The following is a 26,545-nucleotide window of genomic DNA, read 5'->3' on the forward strand; positions in this document are numbered from 1 at the left end:
TTTCTTCTTCACATAGTTTTATTTTTAAATACTAGTTTCTGTTCAGTGAAAACTGTACAGCCTTGACTATTTTAAAAACCTTCAACAGTATGCTGTACGACGAACACTAGTATAAAAAATGAACCAAATAATGTTACTCCACTGAGTAAGTGAAGCTCATGCACACGCACACACACACACAAAATGATCGTGTAAATAGTGAAGTTAAGGGATTTATAAATAGCAAAATCTTTGAATAAAGTATATACATTTTTAGGCTTTTTCTATAAACATATAAATATATATAGTGCTCCTAGGAGAGACAAGGTAACTGTGTTCTACATCACAACTTAGAACATAAGATTAATTGATGTTACTCTAAAGGCCTTTGAGGTTTTTTCTTATGTATTTATACTCTACACAGTTAACACTTGCAAAGATATTTTTTTCACATTAGTTTCTCTTTCAATGTACAAAACCATTTTACATTACAGTTCAACAGCCTGCAGAGCAGTGAAAAGGAAAGATGGCACTGCATGCTGAAATAGTAAGTGTGAAGACAATGTAGAGCTTGTCTGTGGAGTGTGCTGCACTTCAGCAAGAGAGCTACAAATGGAGCATGAGAAAACTGCTCAAGACACCATCCTCAACCTCCCACCTGCAGGTACACCAGGGGCCTTTAGATGCACACCAATAAAAAACTATTTTAAGATACACTGCTCTCACAAAGGGAGTAACATTTTGCTTCAACAGTAAGACAATTATAGGTTAATACGACTGCCATAACATAACACAGATAGGGCCAGGCACCATATGACTCTGAGAACATCCTGTAAAGTACTGTGCACTCAACTTCTACTTCTTTAAGGACTATTTTAATGTGAAATGAGTATGTTCAGTACCCATTAAAAGCACTCATCATTTCATAAGGTAAAGCTAATGATGACCAATTCAAACAACTCTGCATCAGCAGTAACTATATCCATTCAAAAACAAACACTAAATTGATGATGCTTAAAAAAAAAAAACCAAAGGGCTCACATTAATTGTGAGTAATTTTTCAACTAATTTCACTTTTAAAACCCCATACTACTCTGTTTAACTACTTTTGGAGCAAGTTTCAAATGGAACAAATGGCGGTGGATTTAAATAAAAAAAACAAATCCAAAACCCTCACTCATGAAATTACCATGGGCTGAACGATCATGATTAGAAGCACTCCACTGCTTACATGGGTTTTGATAGTCTTTGCTCAAATAAAAGCTCTCATCTTTACCACTCTGAGGAAAAAAAAGTGTTTTTTAAAGTTACAGTTCAAAAATCCTAAATACAAAACACACAGATGCAATGGAACAAGTGTCCCCTGCATCTGTCCAGGGTTAAAGCATGTTTCACACCAAACTGAACATCAGTTGTCCCTTTAAAACCGAGGGTGAAAATTAGGCTAGTCAACGTTATTCTGCTTCCTTAGGGACACCAATGAGATTAAAAGTGGAATGTATTGAGGTTATCCACTTTAAAAATCCCACACTTTGGCGGGACTACTCTTTTTTATTAAAAGAAATTAATTTTACATGCTGTGTGTTCAATAACTACTGTGTGTCACGCAAAAGACAGTTTTCCACATTTAGAATTGCTCACAATGAAGCCCTGAGGTAACCGCCTTTTTTCCAGGCAACAGTAAGACAGTTCCTTTTGACATTTAATCTTCCTGTTACAACCTATACTAGTATATGCAACTTTAAGCAGTCAATATGATTATCAATTGTTCCCAAAGATGGGATCAGTCCAGGTTTTGGTGTTTTTTTTGATAGTTTTAGGAGAAAGACTCAGCAGAACGGGCTAATTTGGGTGCAGTGTCTTCTAAAGAAGCTTCAACTGAATTCCCCAGGTCTCCATTTTCATGTCCATCAATACTTGGCTTCTTATCAAACACTGCAAGTTAAAAATAAAATTGATTTAAGGAAAGAAGCAATCTTGGGAAGGACAGATCACTGATCCTTGTTTCAAAAGCTGGAATGTTTGCTGAAATGACTACTAAAATTAAAGATAACAGGTTTTTAGCAGAGCATGGCAGGAAAATAGGAACTGTTTCTTTGCTTTTCTGATTTAAAAAATGTATCTGAAGAAGCCACCAACATGAAGTGCTAAGGGGAATTAACGACTCCTAGTCAGAGGTACGAAAAGATAAGAATAAATTTGAATTTCAACCTTTGGGAAAAGATGACCAAAAAAAAGTTCATAAGTTAATTCAGTTAATTCAGTTGTAGCTAAGTAAACCAGGCCAAACAGTGAGGGACCAACCAGATGAACTGACAGTCTATTAGTAGGTTAATTGAATTGACAGCAGATTAATTTTACAATGAATATAAAAAAAGCATTTTCCAGAAATTGGTTTGCATATTGAGACTTCAGAATGAAACTGCACCTAACACATATTAGGTTTACCTTGTGAGGGTTTGACATCAACATTTGCATCTTTCCTATTAGAACTTGAATTTGCACCTTCTTCCAATTCATCAAGATATAAACGATAACGGTGTCCACTCTCATCCTCATATTCCACGTTTTCATCATCCGAATCAACTTCTGGAGCAACATACACTACTTCAAATTCGATTTCACCTCTCTAAAATGTAGCCAAAAATACAAATTTACTTCCTACTGCACAGCTACCCAGCAGGATTACCAAGACGAGCTAGGTTACTAAAACAAATATGTTTTACTGTTGTAAACACATTTACACTAGTGTTAAATATTTTGGATAGGTATGAGTTAAGTTTTTACTGACTAAAGTAGAACAGGTCTATAGCTAAGCTTTACCAAAACTACCCATATTTCTTATATGCCAGTACATTTCAAACAGCAGTTTCTAATGAGGAAGTTTTCTGATAAATTAAGCACACCTGTTAATTGTCAGAAAATGGGAAGCAAACCAGGAAGAAGATTCAATACCACAAAGCATATGAGAAACATTGTTTGGCTGGAGCTGTTAAGTCATAATAGTAAAGCATCTGTCACCAAATAGTTATTTGTGTGGGGCAATGTAAGAAGTTGATTTTCATCAGCCTTACTGTATAATGATTAGCAAATACATGCTTAACTGAAACACTACTGACCCAGCGTTTTTCTCCTTAAATTGTAAAACATAAGAGGATTAAGTGTAAGGTAATAGAGCCTCAAGAATCACTGTAGCTTAGCATTACACTGTACTTACCAGGAAACATTAAAATTCAAGGTAATTCAATGGGAATTACACAAAAAGTATCTAAATGTGTCTATGGATAACAGATCCAAACTGACCTGTTGGGAAAGAATAGTTACAGCTTCTTTATGCTTGGCATCTCTTAGATTAACTCCATTTACTGCCAGAATAGCATCACCAACATGCAAACCTCCACATCGATCAGCAGGCTGCCCAGGATGGATTTCGGAGATCAGTATTGGAACACCATGTTCCTTCCCACCCTATTAAAAAAAAAAAAAGGCAAATTTAAATTAATTAGTATGTCTTTAAATGTAAAATTGACATTCAGATAATAGCTCCAAAAGTGCTTATTTCAACTTCTATTTTAGAAAATTAGAAATCATTCTTCAAACAAAGAATGTTTAAGAATGTGTGAGCTGCTTCTCTTAATTATTCTCCCCACAGAAGAATGGAAAATTTTGAATATGTACTCAAAGTCAAAGCATGCAATTCTGAATACTAATAAAACTATTAAATCATATACAAACTAATCAAAAGCAGAAAACCTAACTAAAAAAAGCATATCATGCAACATATTGACTTGCAAGAAACAGTATTCATATTTAGAATTAAGTCTAATAGTCAAAATTTCCAAATTTGTTGTAAAAAGTTTACACAGCTTTTGTTAGGTGAGAGATGCCAATACAGATACTTTAAAAGAAGTTATAATCACAACAGCTAGGCTTTGGAAGTCAGGTCTCAGATTGTCTCTGCTCTTCTAAATACTTACAGTTGGAACCATCACTGGCTAATCTGCTGAAGTGTCTATACCCTACATATAAACCAGAATCCTAAATTTAACAAAAAGTAGCAATTATCTATTTCCTAATCTATCAAAATGGATTTTGAAGTTCTATGACCACAGTTATACATTTGTGTATGCTTTTTTTCATTTGTTCTAACCACACATTTACTGATCCATGCATTTTACAGAAGTAGGAATACAAACTTGAATTGCTGCTTCTGTGTCATAGACAATAAATGCATATTTACTGTGATTGAAATTCCTAGTCCTTCATGGTCTTCTTTAACTAGCAGAACTTTTCTGATTGGACCAACACCTTGACTCTTCTTTAAGGCATCAGGATCCTAGTTTGACAAGAAACAAACATAGCACAAACATAAATGTGTGAACCAAAAACTGATGCCTTTCAGCATTTTGGGTTTTTGTAATTATATATAGGCAGTGTTATAAGCAACAGAGTTTTAGACTAGCTTCAGGAAAGATAAATTTACAGTGCCCTTTTACAGAAAGGGAGTGAAATCAGAAAAGATTCCTCATTATGCACCCATGATGAGAATAGTTGTTTAAATGACTTCACTGCTGATTAGTGCACAACACAGAACTTCAAAAGAAGGAAATCAGCCAGATATTAAAAACACTAAGGGACTACATGAAGAATTGTTGATCACTCCTGAAATGTTATATGATGCAAACTCATCTTAAAAGTAACCAAATGACAGAAGATGATGTAATATATTCCCAAGGAAGAGGTTGCTTGCTCAAGTTTATTTTTATTGTAATAAAAATAAACCATACCAAAAGCCAATTAACACAACTCTAAAAGAGAGACTACATAAATCAAGGTTTGTTTTTTCCTTTTGGTTAGTCACTGATGCCATTATGCATACCTTTAAAATCACTAATACATGTACTTGTCCATCAATATTTTACATGCAATTAGCAACATAAGCAGTAAGACCCATCTCACCAACTAAGGTATTTAGAACAGATCAAAGCAAAGCACTTTGTTGAAAATGTCCCATTTTCTGTACTGAACACTGGGGTGATTAACAGGACATGTGCCATCTTTTACCAAAGATACCTATAGTGAAATGCTGTTTAAAGGCTTTGTTTTAAAAAGTATCTTTAGGAGGAACAAAACCAACCCACAAATAATTCTTTTACAGAGTGTCAATTTAACTGGCATTTTAAGAAAAGAAACCAAAATTAATTTCAGTTCAATCTAATGCTAAAAATTTTATTCTTGGTTTTTGTAAATAAGTTAGATTCACAATTTGAAACCTAGGTTACAAAATTCTGCTGTAAAAATTGTATTTATACACATAAATAAATATATATATTTGTATCAGAGGCTCAGTTTTCAAAAGGACTGAGTATTCCTAGGTAAGTTAAAGGAATTGTATCATCTTCTATGGTCATTTAGAAGGATATGCTATTCAGCACGGAACTGTCCTTCAGCATAAAAAAGATAAACATATTTACAAGTGACATTTGAAAAAAATGTCACTGAAGTGAAAACAATCACAAGGATGAGGAGGTAACTCATGTCTGGAAATCATGGAGGAATGGCTTATCTTTTCAACTTACATGTCCTGGTGGTGCTTGCATTGGTCGTTTGAGATCATTCCGACCTCGACAAGCTCTAATGACAGTTTTGTGGCGGTGAAGGTGTATTTCTGCTTCCAGCTGGTTCCACAGCTTGTCATGAGCAGGTCCTTTCATATCCCGGCCCAGTAACTGAATCTGCTGGACCCTACACAGTGACAAAGAGAGCAAAACAATGCTGCATTACAACTGGAAAAGCAATGCACAGTAGGACTCATACACCTCATCTGGCTGCAGCACATAATCACACAGCAACTGGCGTTAAGAACCCTGGGGATTTTTGCTCTTCCTTTTGTTAATTAACTGGAAACATGAGGCTTTTCCTCCTTAGTCTTAACCTTGAACCTGCCTCTGAGGATGCAATGGAAGGAAACAACAACAAACATCTTATGCCAGGGGACATGGATTGACTTCACATACCTTCCAGCTAGTTCCTTATCTAAATACTTGGCTGCCAATCTTGCTCCATAAACCTCAGCCTGAAGCACAGCTATGTGTCTACGAAGGGCTTCATTCTCCTTCCTCAGCAACTTCACCTCAGCTTCCAGTTGAGCTTCTTTGACTTTTTCCTTCTTGTTAGCTTCAAGTTCTCGCTCCTTTATAATGACAGAAAAAAAAACCACAAAAAAACACAAAAAGAATGTTAAAAAGCATTTATCCAAGTTAATAATGAAAGAACACTTACTGTTTCTGCATACACAATCTGAAATTATTTTCCTGTGTACAAGACATGCATGCAGGAAAAGAAATTAAAAAAAAAAAAAAAAGAAAGCAGGGACTCTGACACTACAGCTTGTGGTTTGCATACTATCCTACACAAAGGTGGCAAAATTTAAATAGCCTGAATATCATCCTTTCGTTTTCTTATCTTGCAAATACGAGATTGAAAGTTAAGCAACACTTTTTTCAAAATTAAAGAGTAACCTTGAAGCTACTAAATATTTCAATTTAACTAAATTCTTTAACTATGATGATGATGATGACATGGAAGCATAAGTCCATAAGTCCTTAAAGGAACAATTATTTTCATGCAAACAACCAAGAAATGTCCAGCCAGAGACATTTCCAGATTAGAATTTGGAGACCACATAAATAAAGCCAAGGATTCTACACATGAAGATGCCCATCCTGACAAAACTAGAAGAAAATAAGTGCAAAATAGCTCTGTTAAAAAAAACCCCAAACAACAACCAAACAAAACAAGAAGAAAACCCACATTAAAACCACACTTTGAGCAAGCTATTGCCCTGTGCTTCACCCCCTGAAAAACGAATTATGGAAATATAATTATGGAATTATGGAAATATAAATTAGTCCCACACTGCTCCATCCCAAATGTACACAAATTGCATAGTCATTACCTTTTCTAATACCCAGCGTACTGGTGCAAAAGGAATTAGATTGCTAATCTACAAAATATACTTTAAGGAGAGCATGCTTGATAACTTGTATCTTTTATATTTTGCTCTGCATCCCTTTTACAAAGTGGAGAGAACCACCACAAACCAAGAAAATAGTAAAAACACAGGGTCTAATACTGTTTACTTTCAAAAATGGCTGTCAACTGAAACAGCAATAAAAACTAAGCTCACCATAATGAATTTTTGAAGACACCTGGAGTACCCAAAAAAACCCCATCCTCTGTACTTGTACCCATTACATTGTTAAACAAATAAGACCAGGAAGTGCTACTAAAGAAGCAACAGGACAGATACAAAATTTTACAGAACTGGCAAGACAAATCTGTTATCAAATTGTGCATATGCTATTTACTATTCCAAGCCTGGATATAAAACCATTAATATGGTCGATATCACCACATTTGAGAAACTACACAAAGTTGGTCCTTTCAAATGGAATTATTTTCACAACAGATATATGGATGCATTTACTGACTTTGCCAGAAAGTTATCTCTGAATTTGATAGACTCTACTGCCTCCCTCATCTGATAAATACTTTTATCAGTTTAGAAGAAGAGAGTACACACCTATGTACACGTTGGTCAAGAACTGCTCAGGCGGAGCAGCTCAAAGAGTGCTTGAAATCACTGGCATTTCACTTCCTGCAATTCCCATGATGACCTACCTTTAGATCAAGTTTGGCTCCACAGGCATATTAGAAAACCTGCCACGTGAAGCCACTTCTGATGTCTGGACTTTAGGTTGGGGCTGTTTTGTGCGAATGACTCTGCAGCAAATCTCTTTCTGAACTGCAGGATCACACCTAAGCCAAGAATTTTGACTAATCTACATTTCAAAACAGGAGTTTCTAAGATTATACCAGTCTATTTTTATTATTATTTTGGTCTTGGGCTATTTTCATTACAAGAATTCAAGAGTGCCATCATGCTGTGTTGTCTCTGCCAAACATCCAAGGAATAAGAAGGATCACAGTTCAGACTTAACACCTGTTTTACCATAGCTACAAAATCCATATACAAATACAGTGTTCCTGTTAGCTCTGTTCCTATTGTCAATATTATATTAAGATGATCTAAACAGTAGTATAGGCTCCCTGTTTGTCCACTTTTAGAACATCTATTATTTGACAAATATAGAAAAACAATGACTAGAATTTAAGATAGGCATATTCCAACCTCCCTCAGCAAAGTGAATTGCTGAAGCAATCAAAGATTCTCAATTACACCAGTGAATTTCATGCATCACATTTTACAGTATTTATACAAAGTAGCCAGCCTAAACACCCTCATCCAGACTCAGATTTTCCATTGATTTTCTCTGAATTTGGTCTGACATTTAAATTAAACAGGAAGCCAAATGTTACATTTCTGTGTAGAATCACTTTTAGTCATGCATTTTAAATGTTACACCTAAATCCCATAGAAGTGTTCTCTTCCTATTTTCTTCATTATTATGACTACTCTTTTGTGACAGAGGTGCAAAATTACACCCAGAAGCTAATCTTCTATGGACTGCCTCCAGCTGAACTACATGAAATACAGAATCGTTGAAGATGTCCTGAAAGAGCATGTCCTGTTGTGGCTGTCAAAAGATTTGACAAAACTCACAAAAATGTTTAAAGAAATCAAGGAAGTTACATAATATAACAAATAGAATACATTTGTTTCATGCTTTCTAGTGTACATAGTATGGCATAGGTTCTGATAACAGAAAATGTATTTTCTGCTGGCAATATAAAAAAAAAAAATGTTACAGCAAGGTTGAACTCTAAAGCTTACAATTACCAGCCATTGTGAAGCTTTTCTAAAAGCCAAATACTGAGTAATGATAATGAAGCATGTAACATAATAAAAGTAGAAAAGCTGTTTAAAAACCTTTCAAGTGTATGTAAAAACAAAATATTCAAGTTTGCTTCACTTTTTATTTCTATCTATGTATTATTGAGTTCATATACTTTTGGCTGTTACATCAGCCAGTAAACCATATTAAATCATACCCATGACAAAAATAAGGGGAAAAAGTAGAAGTTTAAAGGATTTTTTAAAATACAACATGCAGAATACTTCATATTACACTCATAGATGTGTACAGTGTTTATGCTTTAGCAATGGTATAACACCATAATATTTTTTGAGATACTGCCAGAACAATCTTTCAGCATGTCAAGTTGCCAGGTATCACCACAAACTAGCTGTGGCAATAATAAACAGAATGCATACAGAATTAGGAAAGAGGGCACCACATCTAGAAAAGAAAAATTAAAATGAAAAGAAAATTCTTTACACAGCACCTTGCCAACTGTTGGGAAGAAGGAACAAGGCAGATCTGTTTTGCCAGTTTCTGAGGCCAACATATATACAAGTTGTTGCACAAAACAAAAGCACTGCTTAAACATAAAAAAATGGCAATCAGCATACTTACCATTTCATCCACAGAAAGGACAGACTTAAGACAGAAGAAAAGAGTTCCATAATTAGAGAAACAGGCAATAGGAACTTCAAGAAAATGCAACAATGTAACTTATTTAGTCCAAAAGGACTTCTCCAGCAGACTGCATATTTCATTAGATGGCATAAAAAACAAGCACACGGCTACAATTCTATTAAGCAATAATTTTGCTATTTTGCAGTGAGATTTATTAAAAACCTTACTAAAAACATAACTTTAGTGTATTATTAAAAACAATACCTTCTCCTGAATCACCAAGAATCTCTATAAATAGCAAAATAATACAATATACATGAAAAAAAATTACAGAAAATCCAATCTGTAATATAACATTATACAGGTAATAGATGTTTTTCCTTTCAGAAAGAACAACATAATATGAGTTACAAGAGGAACATAAAGAACAGGTAGAACTATCAGAAAAGGCATCAAGTGCAAAACCACAAAAAAATATTCAACCAGCCAACTTCATACTCTCACAAAGAGTTATTATAATTGCACTAAGAAGATTCCCATTCCTAAAGAATGGACTTGGTCTAAACTACATAATTATCAATTGCTTAGCAATGTAAACATTTTAAAATGTCCTAGTTCACCACTGTTCACAATTCTACAGATTATAGAGTATACATTTATGCTAAGAGTCTAAAGAGTCTACATAAAAAATAGGAGTGTCTGTCCCTCAAGAAAGGAGGAAGTCAATTAATAGAGCTTTATTTCCCCATTGCACATTCTGTTGACGCAGTTCTTCTTTGCCCTCAGAGACATTCTGACTGCCAGAAGGTCAGCACAACAGTTTCATTTACCCAAACATCAGAGGTCCCATTTTATTGTCATTTAAGCAGCCTCAGTTTTGCTTGTTCTAGCTTTGCAAACTTTCATAGCTTTCTTTATCTAGAAGAGTTTAAAGTTGAGCTTCTGTCCATTAAACCTATGAATTCCCTAAAGGCAAACAAAAACAAACTCAAAACATTAGTCCTCACATTTATAAAAAGGAAAAACTAAAGGAAATTAGGCAGAGAATATCAGTCTAAGCTGAAGTTCAATTAATAAAGTTCAATTTCAACACAGATGAAACTGAACCAATGTATGTAAATGTATTTATTGTCAACTGTGGGAAGAAGACTGCTGTCAATAGCATGGAAATTTAATATATCTTTAGTAATTATTTATAACAAGGTAACAAGAAACAAAAAGCTTTGAAGTACTAGCCTGTGACTTAGTCAGAAGCTGAGTCAAACTAAGAAAATTTGGGGACCAAAACCACTCACAGTAATGTGTTAACTTAAAAAAAAAAATATTCTACATGTAAACCTGCTGTCTAACACTTAAAAATGCTGGTGATATTTAAATAATGTCTATTCAAAAGCCATGAGAATTATTTAGAGCTCTAAATAAACTTCACTGTATATACATATATATAATATATATATACACATATATAATATGTATATACATATATATAATATATATACATATATAATACTGTAGCCATAATTTAGTACAGAATAAATTATGTGTGGACAATCCAGAAAATTATTTTATACTTCATATACAACTATGTAGTCCTAGGATGACAGCTCTAATCAATTACAGCTTTTGAATCTGAAACACAAAGAATTTGGGTTACTCCTGTTGTTCAGTGATTACCCTAGACATCCTTTAAAACTTATAGTCTACTGCTATGTTTTATTGTAGATTAATGAATAGTCTCTTTTGCTATTTTGTCCCAATCTAATGTTCTGCATATTTTGGGAGTAAGTATTTGCAACCAAAATGTGAAGCAATTTTAGAAAGTCAGAGACAGACTTTGATTCATACCAACTGTTAGAAACCACACGTATACAACACTACTGTGTTTTCTAATTTACAAAGTCATAGTATTAGAGCCTAAATTTGTGGAGTGGCTAGTAACAAGGCAGTCTATGCCCAGGCTATCAGTCAATACCAACTAACTGTACAGATTAATTGTTGTTAACTTTTGGTGGGCTTTGTAAAGGTTTGAGTTTCAAAAAAACATGCAGTCTACTGACTGCTTCTATTATGGCCTTCTTCTATTATCTTTTGCAACTTCTGTCTTCAGAAAAGCTTTATAAATGATAAAAACATTTTCTTTTTTTTCTTTTCAGAAACCACAAAAATGGTTTATTTACAAAAACTTCTTAAATCCTTACTTTTTGTTCTGACATTATTCAACTTATTTTTAATAGTTGCTAACAACCAACTATAAATGTTATTAAAAGCAAGAAAGCTAATACTTTTAACATGAGAATTTGTAATCAGCTTACTCACACCTTCCAAGGAAGAACTTCAGCCAAGAGAGGAAGAAGAGTAATATATAATCTCACATTCAAGTTGCCATACTCACCAGTTTTGCCTTAATAGCCCCAGAGTCAACATTCTGACCAGTCTTGGCATGTAGCTGAAGTTGAACAGCGTGGAGCTGCAAAAGCTGATCGTGCACTTCCTTTTCCAGTACTGCTTTCTCTGCCTGTGTTTCTGTCAGCTCAGACTTCAGATCAACCAATTGTGCCTGTGAAGACACAATCCATCATAGTAATGAGAGCAAGGATTAAATAGGGTCACCACAACAGTGACATGTGACGGCATTTGCTGGTACTTGGATGCTGTACCTGGTGGAATACAGGTTAAGTATACCTGCTATCACACATTCCCTGTAGCCCAGCTTTAACAATGGATCATTTGCAAGATTTTCTCCCCAGCTTGCCACAAAATTCATGCAGACACAGAGTCAGCATCAAATGACCGTATTGCCATGAGTAACAACAGCTGAGCTTTCCTTCATGCAGACAATGGCATGTGATGCTGATGTTCACTCCAAAACAAGGCAATGGCATTAAACCTATGTAGAATTTACACTCATAGAAATGTAAACACAATTTTAAATTGTAAAATTATTAAATCTTACTGAAAAAAAAATGCTCAAAGTAAAATGACAGTTATTTATCTAATGCTGAAGTCAAATAATCCTATTTACAGCTCTTCTATTTTCAACAGTTTAACAGAAATAGCAAATTACTTGAGTAAACCAGAAGTCATGAAATGCACCTAAAATGCATGTGTAGAAAACAAGAAATAGTTATTAACTCTTGGATAAAAGTGGTTTTGAAACATTTTAAAAACAGTTTTCATGTAGGGTTTGTTACAAAGCAGAAATCAGTAATGAAAAGAATACCAACATGTTTACAAAGTTACTTATTATCTAAGTTCAAGTAGGATTTTATAAGATAAGCTACATGTAGATAAGCTTTAGAGCTACTATTTGCCAAAAACCCCACAAACTATGACTTCAGGGGATTTTTAGGTAAATTCCCAAAGTATATTTTCATCCAAAAAATTTGGAACTAAAGACGAAAACAAAAAAGTGACTCATTCTTAAAAAATTCCCTCTCATATTAAAGCAGGGTATTTTGGGTATTTTAAAAACATTATACTAACATTCAAACTAACAGTGAAACTCAAGTTGCAACGCAACTTGGTATAAAACATTTGTATCTGTTAATGAAAAAAAAGCAGGAAGATTTAACTATCAGTGGGGAGGATTTACTGGGTCTATTTTCAGGCAAATAATTTAGATGGCCAGTCTCCTCATGCTTCCAGAGTAATTCACAGATAAGGAGACACTTCCAGAGGTGATTCAGAGCACCCAGAGTGCAGCTGCCAACCTCCAGTGTGCAGCTGCCAAGAAGAACAGTCTCCCTTCCTGCCTCTTGGCTATGCCCTTTAGTCCCACATCTCTGGGACTGAACAGAGCAGAACTACCCCCACCCTGTCCCTTGAGGCAGAGCCTTGGTAGATCAAGCTAGCACTTACTTTTTGCCAAAAAAACGGAGCTGAATGCATTTGCACGTTCCAACTGACACAATAGCAAAAATAACTTGAAAAATTTGCAAACCCCTGCAAGAACTCTAAAGCAGAAATTACCTTTTACAGTAAGAGGATATTTAAAATACTACAAAGCCAAACAATTTCAAAGAAATTAGTTAGTTACAAAGCTGCATTGTTGTCCCCAGCGACCAGCCACAGTTAAAGTCTCTCTGCTGTGGTTTACCCATCTTCTAACAAAAGCAGACACACACCTGAACTAACACAGCAAATGAAAATATCACCAGCATAAAAGCTGATACAGTACAGAACAGATAACAAAGACCTTAATAATGAAGGCACAGTTTGACATAATTTGTCACAATTTCACATAATAACAATACTTTGTTATTTTTACATACTGTATATATTAAGCCTACTTTAAAAAAATAAGACCACTACTGTTTTATTCCTTTCTAACAGCTAACATGCTGACTTTTATTGCTTTTTTATACGCACACACATAGTCTCTCATCTACTCTAATTCAAAAGACCTGTAGAATGGCAAAGTGGCAGAACAACTAAATTAGACCAATTTAATATTGTCCTCACCTAATAGAGAATGGCAATTGGAGTTCTGGTGGGGAACTTTGCAGGGTGAATGATGCCCCAAACATATCAAAAAAAGACTGTCAAACACGTAAAAAAAATTAAAAATAGTACTCTGCATATAACCTGACATTTGAATTCATACCCTGCTGTTTTAATCATAGAATCATTGAATCACAGAATGGCCTGGGTTGAGAGGGACCTTGAAGACCTGGTTCCAATCCCTCTGCTAAGGACAGGGACATCGTGTACTAGACCAGGTTGCTCAGAGCTCCATCCAACCTGGACTTGAACACTTCCAGGAATGAGGCACTCCAGACAACCTGTTCCAGTGCATCACCACCTCCCCAATAAAGAATATTTTCATATTATCTAATCTAAATGTACTCTCAGTTTGAAACCACTCTTCCTCACTCTGTCACTACATGCTCTTGTAAAACGTCCCTCTCCTATCTTTTTTGTCGCCCCCTCCAGTTACCGTAAGGCCTGAATAAATAAAGAGTACAAAATAAAAAAAAAGCAAAATGAGAAATGGTAAGAGCATATGTAATGGAATTAATCTGTTTACACATTATGAAAAGTCATAAATCTATCCCCAGGAACTGATGCAGGCACAAGAGTCACATCAAAATGCAAACACAACAAGCTACTTTCACATCCTGTGATCTACTTCCATGAAGGGTAACAATCTTTACATTACTTCACAGAAGTCCTGCCATTCTCAGCCTGGCCAGCTCACTTAATTTTCTTTTATATTACTCTTACTAGCACTAATTTTTTATCCAAATTCTCTCAATTAGTTATAAAGAAATCATATGAAAAGACTGTTGGAAATACAATCTCTCTATCTTCAATTTTGGAAGCTACTCAGTAAAAAACAGGGATGGGGTAGAGACAGCAGATGAAATCATGAGCACAAACAAGGACTATCAGTAAAGCCATTCCTTCCCAAAGCACCAGTTACTGCATCAGGCAAGGGCTCTGCAGAAAAAGATGATGCCAGATAATATTGTATTTCAACTTCTATAAACATAATAGGATAAACACAAGGATAAACTAATGCTGCACAAGCAACTGTACTAATCCTTTAATGTGGATGCACTCTCCAGCAAGACTGTCAAAGAGCAATGCCATGCATTTTGGTGGTCACCTACAACTACCCTAGAATTTGCAGAGAAGTCAGCTGGGGGCAGAAGTTACAAACATCCAGCCACAGGAGACCATTGAGCTTCATGGTTAGGTGAGTTCAGGAAGAGCCACCAAACAACAAAACCAGAACAGAAACTTTGAACAGGGAACAATGAGGGGCAGAGGTTGAAGAGAAGATAGTGTGCTCACTTTCATAACCTCCTCTTAACTGTAACTTGCTGATTCAGTCAAAAAAGGAACCCTTCTGGGCAGAACACAACTGTGCAGATCAGCAGTTACCACTCATCAGCAAGCACCACACTGCAAGGTTACACCTTAGTTTGTGTCTCTGCTCCAGACAATGCATAGCAAACAGCACCACCAGGCTGTGGTCATGGAAGTAGGATTTAATAATGAAAACCTACATCTACTCAAATCAAGCAGGCAGAACATGAAATTACAGCTTCAGATTACCACCACAGGCTATTTCTAAATTCTAAATAAAAGTCTACATTCACGTAAACTGGAGATCTTGGTCAAATTCATCAAATAGCAAAACTTAGCATTTAGCTTCCACACAATCTAACATCCAGGTGATACCAGAAAAATAGTTTAAAAAGTCTAACTAAACATTTAGTCAATTTTGGCACATATTTTGCCATTTACTAGGTGTTCTGTATTTCTAAAAGGTCTTACAGCTATGAAAATTAAATGCCAATTTCAATGAAAATAATTCAAGAATTTATAAACTACTCTTTTTATTCCCACAGGAGATAAAATAATGGCATTATGCAATTAATATTTCATCCACAGAACATGTCAAATTAAAAAAAAAAAAATCTCTAGGCAAAAGAGCCCATACCATGTCCTATTTTTAATCAATAGTCCTTCTTTCCTGTTCAAGCCCTTACAAATTATCAAAAAGTGAGTTTGTTACATTATCTTACACTGAATATGTATTTTAAGCTGGAAATAAAAAAAAGTCATCTTAAATACTGGAGTTAATTGCATTTATAGTCATAGAGTTCTTAAAGTCTTAACTAGTGTTTTTCATCAGGAGTCCTATAACAAAATATTAGCATTTAAACCTTTTTCAATCAATTTATATATTTTTCATATGATGGTCTGAACTCTCATCTGTACATTTTTTCACAGAAAAGTGACCATTAATTATTCTAACAGAATAGTTAGAAAAACTAACCAGAAATAACTTATTTCTATTAGATCTCAGAAACATACTCCAAGTTCTTATTCTTATTGTAAAAAACAATAACCCAGATCTTGCCCTGAACAGCTTACAATGTAAATACATCAAGGAAGAGATGAAAAAATGTAACAGAGAAGTACAATTACAGAGGCGTCTGTGCATATAAGTGCACAACAGGATGCAGACAGATACTAAAACCACAAGTTCTGTATGACTCCTCAGAAGCATCACTGCTTGAATGAGGCTCTAGAAGATGGCAATACTGCAACCTCTGAAGATCTAAAGCATGAGGAGAAACACACAGAAACAGAAAACTTCACCAAGTGGGATGATAGTGACTTACATACCATGCTGACAGGAAACCTCCACTACTGATAGGGAAAGCAGCTGCAGGGGGGTGAGGGGCAAACTGAGAGATGGCATCATTAGATAAAGTAACAACCATGGGTTTAGCTTTGGGGAAAGCTTTTTCGTTTTCTGAGCTATCATTGCAGTAACTTCGGCAATATGGACTAGAGTTGCATTTAAGCAAACAAATACAAAAGATATCTGTGACTTACACATTGCTCAAAGTGGAGCCAAGCTGAATTGGCAAGCTGGGTCACAGGTCTGCATACTACTAGGGCAAGACAGTGGCATTATTCACCACAGCAAATAAAAAAAAGAGGAAGACCTAAATCAACTCAAACTGTAATGACTGCACATCTTGGTATATGAATTTCTAGCCCAAAAAAAGTCTAGGCATAATTCAAACATAGTAGAAAACTCAGATTTTTCAGCCAAGGGAAGGTAGATAAATACAAATGGTCTATTAGCAGCCTTAAGTTACTAAAAGTCATAGGCCAAGCATTCATCAAATGACTTTAGATTTTGTTTAATTTCAGGCCTTTAGTGTACACCTTATTCATTCTTATGCCAAACCTTCTAAATTCATAAAGGTCTGAAAACTGTCTTTCTAAAGATTTTTTTCCAACATATAATCTTGGATTGCTAGAAGCTAGGAGTTCATTTCAGATTTTTTTAGTTACCTAAGTAAGGTCATCTAGTGCCATCTTTTTTCTGTATGTCTACATTTCTCCCTATGTCACCCTCCTTCCTTGCTGATTTGAACCAAATTAATTTTCAGAATACAAATTAATCTATTAAAGCAGTAAAGGTGTGTATGATTTAGGTTCCTACACCATACAACTTTTACACTAAACAGCTGCTACTAGGAAAGAGTAACAGATTAGTGCCCTTTCAGAGGGAAGAGTGGGAAGAGTCAGATCTTTAGCTAATTTGTTTAATCCACACAAAGACAGAAGCCAACAGCCTGGTGTACAGGCAGCACATGTGCAGTTCTGACCTAAAGACTGAGCTGCTGTCTCATGTCCAGCCAACTAAGTAAAAAATGTAGGGATGAAAACGCAAAGGAAAGGATGCTGTGATGTGGAAACTCCTAGATCATGCAAGAGAAGAGGAACTGCCTGAATCAGAAGGAGTCTTCATGACTTGAAAAAGTGCTCAACACTTCCATTCTCCACAAATCATGAGATCTCCAAGCTCCATTGATTCTGTTACTAATAAAACACCTCTGGTATACATATATATACTTAACAGGTAATCTTAAAGGACAGGTCTCTATGTATCTTGCTATGGGATCAAACCAAAATTCACAGACAAATCAAGTTTATTATGTGCTTTTATTTCCTCAGCACCATGTCCTTACGTAATTTATACTAGACTCCACAAAGTTTACCAACATATGCATCTATGTATTTCAACATTCACACCTGATCAGGACTATTAACCTTCCAATTTAAAGGCTGCAGGACCCAGGATAATGAAACACAGCAGAGCACACTACAATGCTGCAATTACTCTGTGGCTCCTGTCCCAGCATATGCACAAAAAAGCACGATAAATATCAAGATATGATGCTAGCATATTTGCTTATCATTTCATTCTGGTGGCTTTTTTTTTTTTTAAGTCAGAAACATTATTTAGAGGCAAATGAAGGTAAGAAAATAAAAATCTTTAATTATGCTTTACAAACAATGAAATCATTCCTCAGTGTTCCGATAACATTGCACAAGTGCAGGACAGAAAACAGTTTTTCAGGACATGATAGCTGCAGCTCCTACAGCCTGCAGATACACACTTGGGCACCAGATATGCAACAACAACAACAGAGCCTGGCCTGCACAGCCCACACACTGCCATGTTTCCATGGGGTCCCCTTGCATCAGCCCCTTGATGTGAAGTAGCCAGAGCTCTTAATTATTACATTTCTCTAATTCCTTGAGGAAAAGATTGTCTCCATTATCTCACCAGCATCACTTCACCTACAGCTCTCCAAAAGACAAGAACACTCTACTCTTCCTCAGTCTTGACTATTTTCTTCTTCCTGCCTACTGAGCAGCATTTGCTGCAATTTGTCACACAACCCTATTAAGTTTGAATGAGAAACCATGGAACAGACCAGAGCCCTGCTTAATCTCATGGTGCTCCCTGCAAAGCTAAACAATATGACAGCACTGCACAAAATGAGTTTCTGAATAGATGATATGGAAACCATATTTTTTATGACAATGCCCCCGAATTTCACCATAGTGCTTACCACCGTGGAGTGGTAAGAGGAAAATGTTTCAAAATATTATTGGAAAAGACTGTACTGACAGATTATTAGATTATACTAAAAGCCTTATTTCATTATTATTGTGACCCCAAAAAGGACCTTTGTGACTTCAATTTTTAGCTAATGCTAAATTTAACAAAACAGTCTTTATCATGTGGCTAATAAGAATATGAACAACAAAATTTATGACTAATGACTCCCTAAATAAACAGTATTGTAGTGTAGCTATGTAAGTAGTCTTGGTGAAAATGCAGTGTATGATACTGAAGGCACAAATGAATAATAAATTAATTTCATCCACTTTTATTATGTCCCATACAGAAGACAGAGGACATAAGACAAGTGAGCTGCTCCATTTCTCAGGTTCTATTCTAGTCCTGACAACACATTCAGGGTCAGGAAATTAAAATGATGCAAAGCAACACTTGTACTTTTTAATCTTCTCTGCTGAAGACCATTCGGGACATGTAATTATCTGCACACTTTTCCTCCCAAAAATCAAAGGATAAATAGTAATACCACATATTAAATTAAGCATCTTAAAAATCTGGATTCCATTTACTTAAATGGATACATCCACCAACATTTTTACACCTGTGACTAATCTTTTTCACCTCTATCATTAAAATACAGGCTACTGTTTCTTGCCTATTTTACTTTGTACTTGACTGTTTTATTCTGTTTACAGTGACTTACAGAAGAACAAATCACTTTGTTTTTTAAATCACTTTGCTGACAGGGACAAATTTCTGACTGCCTCACAATGACTATTTTCGTCAGGTTGCTCATAATTCTAGTTGCTTATCAGGAAGACAGAAATCTGTTCTTAGAAGTTATATTGATAGTTTTATTATTGTCAGTATTTTGAAATCCATACTAGCTATGCAACTTAAATCAATAAAAAATCATAAGAAATATAAACAAATATACTGATTTCCTCTCACTTTCTCTTTGATAGCTCCCAACAAATGAGACAGAAAAGGAAAACACTATCACGTACAAAATAAAAACCAATTAGGCTAGTTAAATTTGTATAGAAGTATATAGGCTTCTGATACAGGAAAATATTAATTAAATATAGGTATAATTGTAATTATAAAGGGCACAACGATTCTGATAGTAATTATGTGTATCACACTAATGACAACTTAGTATATAAACTGACAGGAAAAATGGATGTAAATCTGTATTTCCTGAATACGTGAAAAATGCTCACATTTTAGGATATCAAATTAGCTGCACCAAATCTCACTCCACCAATATTTCAAAAAAACATACTCTATCTAGTACCAACAGATTTCTAAACCAAAAGAGAAAAAGTATTAAAAGTAATAATACCTCAGTAGATACTGGAAATATTAATGGCATTTGAAAAAAGTAAATAAGCTATTTCAACTATTCTATATGTATGTATATACATACCTCACATGAACAAAAGAATATCTTAGTCTTCAACAAGTGCATTTCTCACTACAAAATAAAGGAGAGAGGCAAAAAAAAAAAAAAAAAAAAAAAAATGCAGACAAACTTTCCTATGAAGGTGTATGGTCCTACTTCGATCAAGTAGTGCCAAACAACAGAGCAGGACTGTACCTCTGCAGTGTGTTCCATAAGATGGACTTGCATGCTTATGGAAAGTCACCATACACATAAAGCCACCTACATTTAGCTTTTCCAGTTTGCAGTTGGTGTTTTTTATATATACATCTTCATATTACCCACATCATTCTGTATGTGCTTTAACTGAATAGGTTACAAGTTACTTACAGAAGAATTCATCTTATAGAAACATGTTCCTCTAAACATGCTGATTCAACTTAATCACGGACATAAAACTACATTTAACTTGTTGGACATACATGGTTTCCTCAGCTTTAGCATATACACAGGCTTAATACATCTGCCAAGATACAGGGTGTGCTCCACCAAACATTCCTTTCTAGCTTGTTCATTTAAAATTGCAGAATCAGATTGGCAGTCAAAGTGCCAGAGTTAGTCAAGCTCAGTTTTCACTGGCACATTGACCTACTTCTTTTATTTCTACAAAACTGCAGATACACAGAACTTTCATTTTTTGAAATGGCTATTTAGACAATGTCATCATCTAGTGACAGACAAACAGGAAAAAAAAAACCTATAAACTGCTTCTCAGTTAAACATTTTCTAAAATCTCACACAATGATCACCAGCATGCATCTGCTGACTGATATGGTTTTCCAACAGATAATCACAAAAAATCTCCTTCAAAATGTCTATCGCCAGTTCTAAAAGACCGAGGTCCTTGCTATCCTACTAACAAGATACTCTTCTCCATTTGTTCACAATTAAATGTGCCTGATCTCAGAAAAGACAGTGGCTTGTATTGCCAAACACCTTTTTTTTTCTCCTCCTTGAAAAGCTATTTAATTCAAATCTGTCATACTGTGACCAGCAGGAAAATTATGAAAACAAAACAAATCCTCCCCCTAACATATCATTAGTTTAATTTAAGATTAAAAATATTGTTAAGCACAGTAGATTTATAAACTTTCACCTAAGCACAAGTAAATTTATTTGCATACATCCTCTGTGCATCTGAAATACCTTCAGGCTCCTTCTAAAAATAACCTGGCCCAGAACTGCCAACATACAGCTGCCTTTTGAGAAACTACTGTCTTTCTGGAACACTTCTTTCACTATCCAGAAACATCCTCCACATAATATTTTACCTAGACTCCTCTCTCTAGCAATAGATATACATCAAGATGACAACAATTTTTTTGGGAAGTCCTACAGCAGAAGCTTCCATCCATCAGACCTCAAGCTGTGACTCTTAAAAGCGACTGCACCAATCAGAGAATGTGTATTAAGCTGATAAAGTGGATAAATCAAAGTCTGAACTGCATTTCTTTATTCTTGCCTGCAATGTTATAATAAGACTCAAAAATTTTGGTCAAGGAAATGGTATTCACAAGCAACAGAATATTAATAACCTTTTGTCATTTTCCTTCATGAAATAATATCACAGTAAGACAAGTCCAGTCAAATGCAGCTACAGGAGTAAGCTTAGACAAACTTAGATTCAGTCCAAGTATTATTTTAATCCAAATAATGGATTTATTTGTAATATTTTAGTATTTCTCAAGATGGATCTAATTTATTGGCTCGAATAAGTGTACTTAAGTAAACTATTACAGAGGATGTTTAAGTTATAATGGTGAGTTATTAAGAAATGCTTGCAATCTTAAAAGTTACATGAAGTACAGTAACTCACATGATAAAAAAGAAGTAAAACCACCAATCACATCCTAAATGCCAGTATTGATGTTAGTGTTTTCTTTCAAAATATGTAATTGTACTCCTCATATTGGTCACCGGGGCTTCTGATTAGGAATCTGTGCATGTAAGAAGACAAGACACTCATTTTCAACAGAGCAGCTCCATCTTTTGGAGATTTTAAATGGCAGCTTTCATTTCAAGTTTATAACTCCAATAAACATGAGGTCCTAAAATTAATACCTTTCAAGTCAATATGACTAGTCTGCTAAAGGTCTATTTGAAAGATAAAAACTCCTCTATATGTATGAGGCCTAATAATACTCACAGCAATAAAAATACGAAGTAACACTTTTTATTCACTTCCAAAGCAGTCCCTCTAGATTATGAGTATCATTTTTATCAAACAATTACCTCAAGCATACACAAAAATAATGCTAATTATTAACAACTGCTAACTTTGCTCTTCAATTCGTAAGAGATTCAGGCACAGATCTTCAGTTTTTTAGGTGCTCCTGATGATTTTAATTAGATAGAAAAATCCTTTCAGGATCTGAGTTATATAACTTCCTTTCAAAATATTTAAGCTTTCAAAGAAATCCACTCTCTTAAAATAACCTCAAAACTCACTTGGTTTACAGGCCTGTACACGACAACCCACCATGCCTGTGCCATATGCAAGAAATTCTGATTATGTACCACAAACTCATAGATCTCATTTTACTATACCTATACTTCATGAAGCCTACTTTATAGGCTCTCTATATGTGTGTGCACATACATATATATATATCTCTCCCCAATCCTGAAACATATAAAACAGCATATCAACATAACCACATAGAGGAACATAAACATCACTACAGTAAGCATTCTGGTGAAAAATAAAAATTAGATGAAAAAAAAAAAACCCAGTTTAACAAGATCTTTGTTCTACTCTAAAAAATCCTGCTCCTCTGTAAAATTCCACAGGTTCTTTTGCATAACAATGTCTTCATACCAGGAAGAAACCTGATTAAATACAATCTACTTACTTCCTACTGAAAGACACACCTTCAAAAGAGCAGGTTACTGCTTGAAGACTCTAAGATTCTTTTATTATAATAAGTGTAACACAAAGGGCTGAAAGAAGGGAATTCTGTCTACTGAATCTCTTACAAAACCCATATTTTCACGGTGTCTCTGAATTTCCCCTCTTACTGCTATACCCTTACAAGTTAAAAGAATAAGCAACAGAAGTCTAAAAAGTATGGCCTACAAGAGACAATGAAGAAAATGGAAAGCTTTAGTAGAGAGAAAAGCTAAGTGAGGAAGAAACGTCAAAAGCCTTCTAATTGTAATTAAAAGACAAGACGGCAGGCTCACATTCACACCTGCTGAGGATACCACAAATAATACTTACTAAACCAAAGACACTCGGGTTGGATAGATATAAAATGATCATGAAGTTCCCCAGAATCTCCTTCCAGAGCCCTCCAGTTCTTTCACAGGCCAAAGGACCTGCAGCCCTGCCTCAGCAGCATCAGGACCAGATAACTTGACTCTGGCTTCTTTTCTCCCAGCCTGACTGAAACTCTGTATCAGGCATGAAGAAAACCTTCCAACAGGAAGACCAGTTATTCTTCTCCTCACAGAATGTGCGACCCCTGCTATTATTTTCAGTTACTAAGCTTGGCAGAGAGCTATTTGATCTGCTTTGAAGTGTGAAGGAACAAGAGGACCTGTCAAAGACCATCCCCAATCCACTTTTCAGTTTCCTTTACTTGTAAGGAGGAACAATGTCCTCATTTTGACTACTGACTCTAAGCTTTAAGCACCTCGGTCTTGCCTTTGTCCCTTCTTCTACAAGTTTTTCCAAATTCACAGAATCTAGGAATAAATTAGGCTGCAAAAGAACTCCGGGATTATCAAACCCAACCTGAGACGAAACACTCCCATGGTAACCAGACTAAGTCTTTCCTTAAACACCTCCAGGGACGGTGGCTCCATCACCACCCTCGAGAGCACATTTCAATGTCTAACCAGCCCTTCTGCGAAGAACTTCTTCCTAATGTCCAACCTAATCCTCCCCTGGCGCAGCTTAAGCCTCTGTCCTCTCGTCCTGACTCACTGCCAAGAAGCCCAGTCAGCAGCATCTGTCGCCCAAAATTCTTGCTTTCAACATCACGGAGAACTCCTTTGGCACGCACCGCTCCATGCCAGAGCTGGAATTACCAAACCCAGAGGAAGGATGTCCGCGGCCAGGCCAAAACGCGGGGTCTGGTGAACCTTCCTCCGCTGCCTCGGGCAGGGAAGGAGCAGAAGAGCCCCGGGGGAGCCCCGCTGCCCCGGAGCAGGGCCCGGCCGCGCCGGCACGTCCGGGATGCGGCCCCGGCCCGGCCCCGCCCGGTGCCGCGGCAGCCCCTCACCTCCAGCTTGTGGTTGATCTGGGACACGGTCTGAGCCTTGTGGCAGAGCTGGGCGAAGCACGAGCTCAGGCTCGTCATCTTCTGCCGCCCCTCGTACGTGATGTCGGCCTGGTCGGGGTCGATCTCGCCCAGCAGCAGGTCCACGTCCACGAACGCCTTGTCGAACTCCTTCTCCAGCACCTCCAGCCAGCGGAACATGGACACGCCGCCGCCCGCCGCCGAGGCCGGGCCGGCCGCGCCCGGAGCGCAGGGCCCACCGCCCGCCGCCGACATGCTGCCGGCCGCTCCCCGCCCAGCGCGCTGCCCGCGCCGCTGCCGCTGCCGGCCGCTCCGCCCGCAGGACGCGGCCCCGCCGCCGCTCCCGGCCCCGCTCCCGCGGCGGCCACGCAGGGAGCGCGGGCACGCGCGTGCGCCGCGGCCGCGGGGCCGCCTGCTGGTGTGGCAGGCAGCGCCGGCCGAGCGCCGAGCCACCGAGCGCCCCGCCCGCGCCGGCAGGGGGCGCTGCGGGCTGGCACGAGCCGGGCGTGAGGGGAGCGGGGCTCGCCCTGGCCGCGGCCGTCGGCAATGTCCCCGTGTCCTCCCCCTGTCCTCCCCTGTCCCCCCCTGTCCCCATCTCCTTCCTGCACCCCCGTGTCCTTCCTGAGTCCCCGTCCTGGGCACCCGCGGGCACATTATTGTAATTCTGGCCACTTCTATGTTGACACAGTCCATACAGAGCTATGCTACGTTGGTACATAGTAAAGAAAGAGAATGCGGACCTTGCCCTGAACAACGTACATTTACAGCGTAAATACATCAAGGAAAGGATGAATAAATGTAACAGAGAAGTACAATTACAGAGGTGTCTGTTCTCACAAGTGCACAACAGGAAGCAGACAGATGCCATGCTTCACTCAGCCACAACTTCACTCAGAAGCATCACTGCTTGAATGAGGCTCTAGAAGATGGCAATACTGCAACCTCTGAAGATCTAAAGCATGAGGAGGAACACACAGAAACAGAAAACTTCACCAAGTGGGATGATAGTGACTTACATATCATGCTGACAGGAAACCTCCACTACTGATAGGGAAAGCAGCTGCAGGGGGGTGAGGGGCAAACTGAGAGATGGCATCATTAGGTAAAGTAACAACCACGGGTTTAGCTTTGGGGAAAGCTTTTTCGTTTTCTGAGCTATCATTGCAGTAACTTCAGCAATATGGACTAGAGTTGCATTTAAGCAAACAAATACAAAAGATATCTGTGACTATCTTACATTTGCCCACACATGAGGACTTAAAGTGGAGCCAAGCTGAATGGGCAAGCTGGGTCATTTTGGAGTATATATGGTTATTTTTATGTAAAAGAGAGGGGGGAAGAGGAGTCTGCGCCACTGTATTCACCAAGGTGCAGCGCATGTGCAAACCACACAGCAGAATTTGCAGTGACACATCCATTGCTTGTGCTCAGAAAAGATGCAAGTTTGCAAGTATTGTATGAATTCATGGAACCACAGAACATTAAGGTTTGGAAGGGATCTTAAATATCATCTAGCCCTAGCAGGAATAGCTCCCACTAAAACAGGTTGCTCGAGGTCTCATCCAGCCTGGCCTTGAACACTGCCAGGGATGGGACATCCAAATCTTCTCTGGGCAACCTGTCCAAGTGTCTCACCAACCACAGAGTAAAGAATTCCTTCTTAATATCTAACCTAATCCCAAATGGAATGCTGCCAGCACCATTGCATCTCTAGAAGCACCAATAAATTGCAGAATGAACCATATAAAATGTATTTGCTTTTTTTAAGCTCATCCTGGTTCTGAAAATGAAAACAAATTTTAGGGAATAAGCACATGGATGCTTTCTCCAAGGCACTCTCCTTGGTTACAGTTCCTCTCCTTTGAAATGCTGCAACTCTGATGTTGATTTCAGCAGGAACTTTATTACATTTATTTTTGTGGAGAAAACATGCAGGTTGTTTTTATTGCACTGAAGTTGTAATTCCACCTCAAAAGAGAAAGCAGATCACTTCAACCCAGACGAGAAGCCTAATCCTGCCTACACAAACTAC

General features: G+C 37.1%; 1 protein-coding gene across 2 annotated transcripts; it reads right to left on the reverse strand.

Annotated features, from left to right (window-relative positions):
- GOPC (golgi associated PDZ and coiled-coil motif containing) lies at positions 1–24,848 on the reverse strand. 2 transcript variants are annotated; one of them, XM_021540849.4, is made up of 9 exons: positions 24,496–24,848; positions 11,815–11,979; positions 9,420–9,443; positions 5,997–6,172; positions 5,559–5,724; positions 4,220–4,315; positions 3,283–3,447; positions 2,428–2,608; positions 1–1,914 (listed from the first exon to the last, which is right to left on the reverse strand). In XM_021540849.4, exons 1-9 carry the CDS (start codon positions 24,766–24,768, stop codon positions 1,796–1,798), a joined length of 1,365 nt encoding a protein of 454 aa, XP_021396524.1. In that variant the 5' UTR covers positions 24,769–24,848; the 3' UTR covers positions 1–1,795. The 2 variants fall into 2 exon arrangements, with proteins under 2 accessions (XP_021396524.1, XP_077638388.2); XM_077782262.2 differs by lacking the exon at positions 9,420–9,443 and having other exon boundaries at positions 24,496–24,846.
- Positions 24,849–26,545: the final 1,697 nt, after the last annotated feature.

Source organism: Lonchura striata, chromosome 3, assembly GCF_050655825.1.
Source record: "Lonchura striata isolate lonStrDom1 chromosome 3, ASM5065582v1, whole genome shotgun sequence".
NCBI classification, from domain to species: Eukaryota; Metazoa; Chordata; class Aves; order Passeriformes; family Estrildidae; genus Lonchura; species Lonchura striata.

What these genes read in the sequence shown, in the direction of transcription:
- GOPC (XM_021540849.4), bottom strand. Translation starts at nt 24,768, where the DNA reads ATGTCGGCGGCGGGCGGTGGGCCCTGCGCTCCGGGCGCGGCCGGCCCG. An exon ending in GATAAGGAACTAGCTGGAAG is followed by an intron (nt 5,725 to 5,996) that starts GTATGTGAAGTC and finishes GTCACTGTGTAG; the next exon opens with GGTCCAGCAGATTCAGTTAC. An exon ending in TGCAAGCACCACCAGGACAT is followed by an intron (nt 4,316 to 5,558) that starts GTAAGTTGAAAA and finishes TTGTCAAACTAG; the next exon opens with GATCCTGATGCCTTAAAGAA.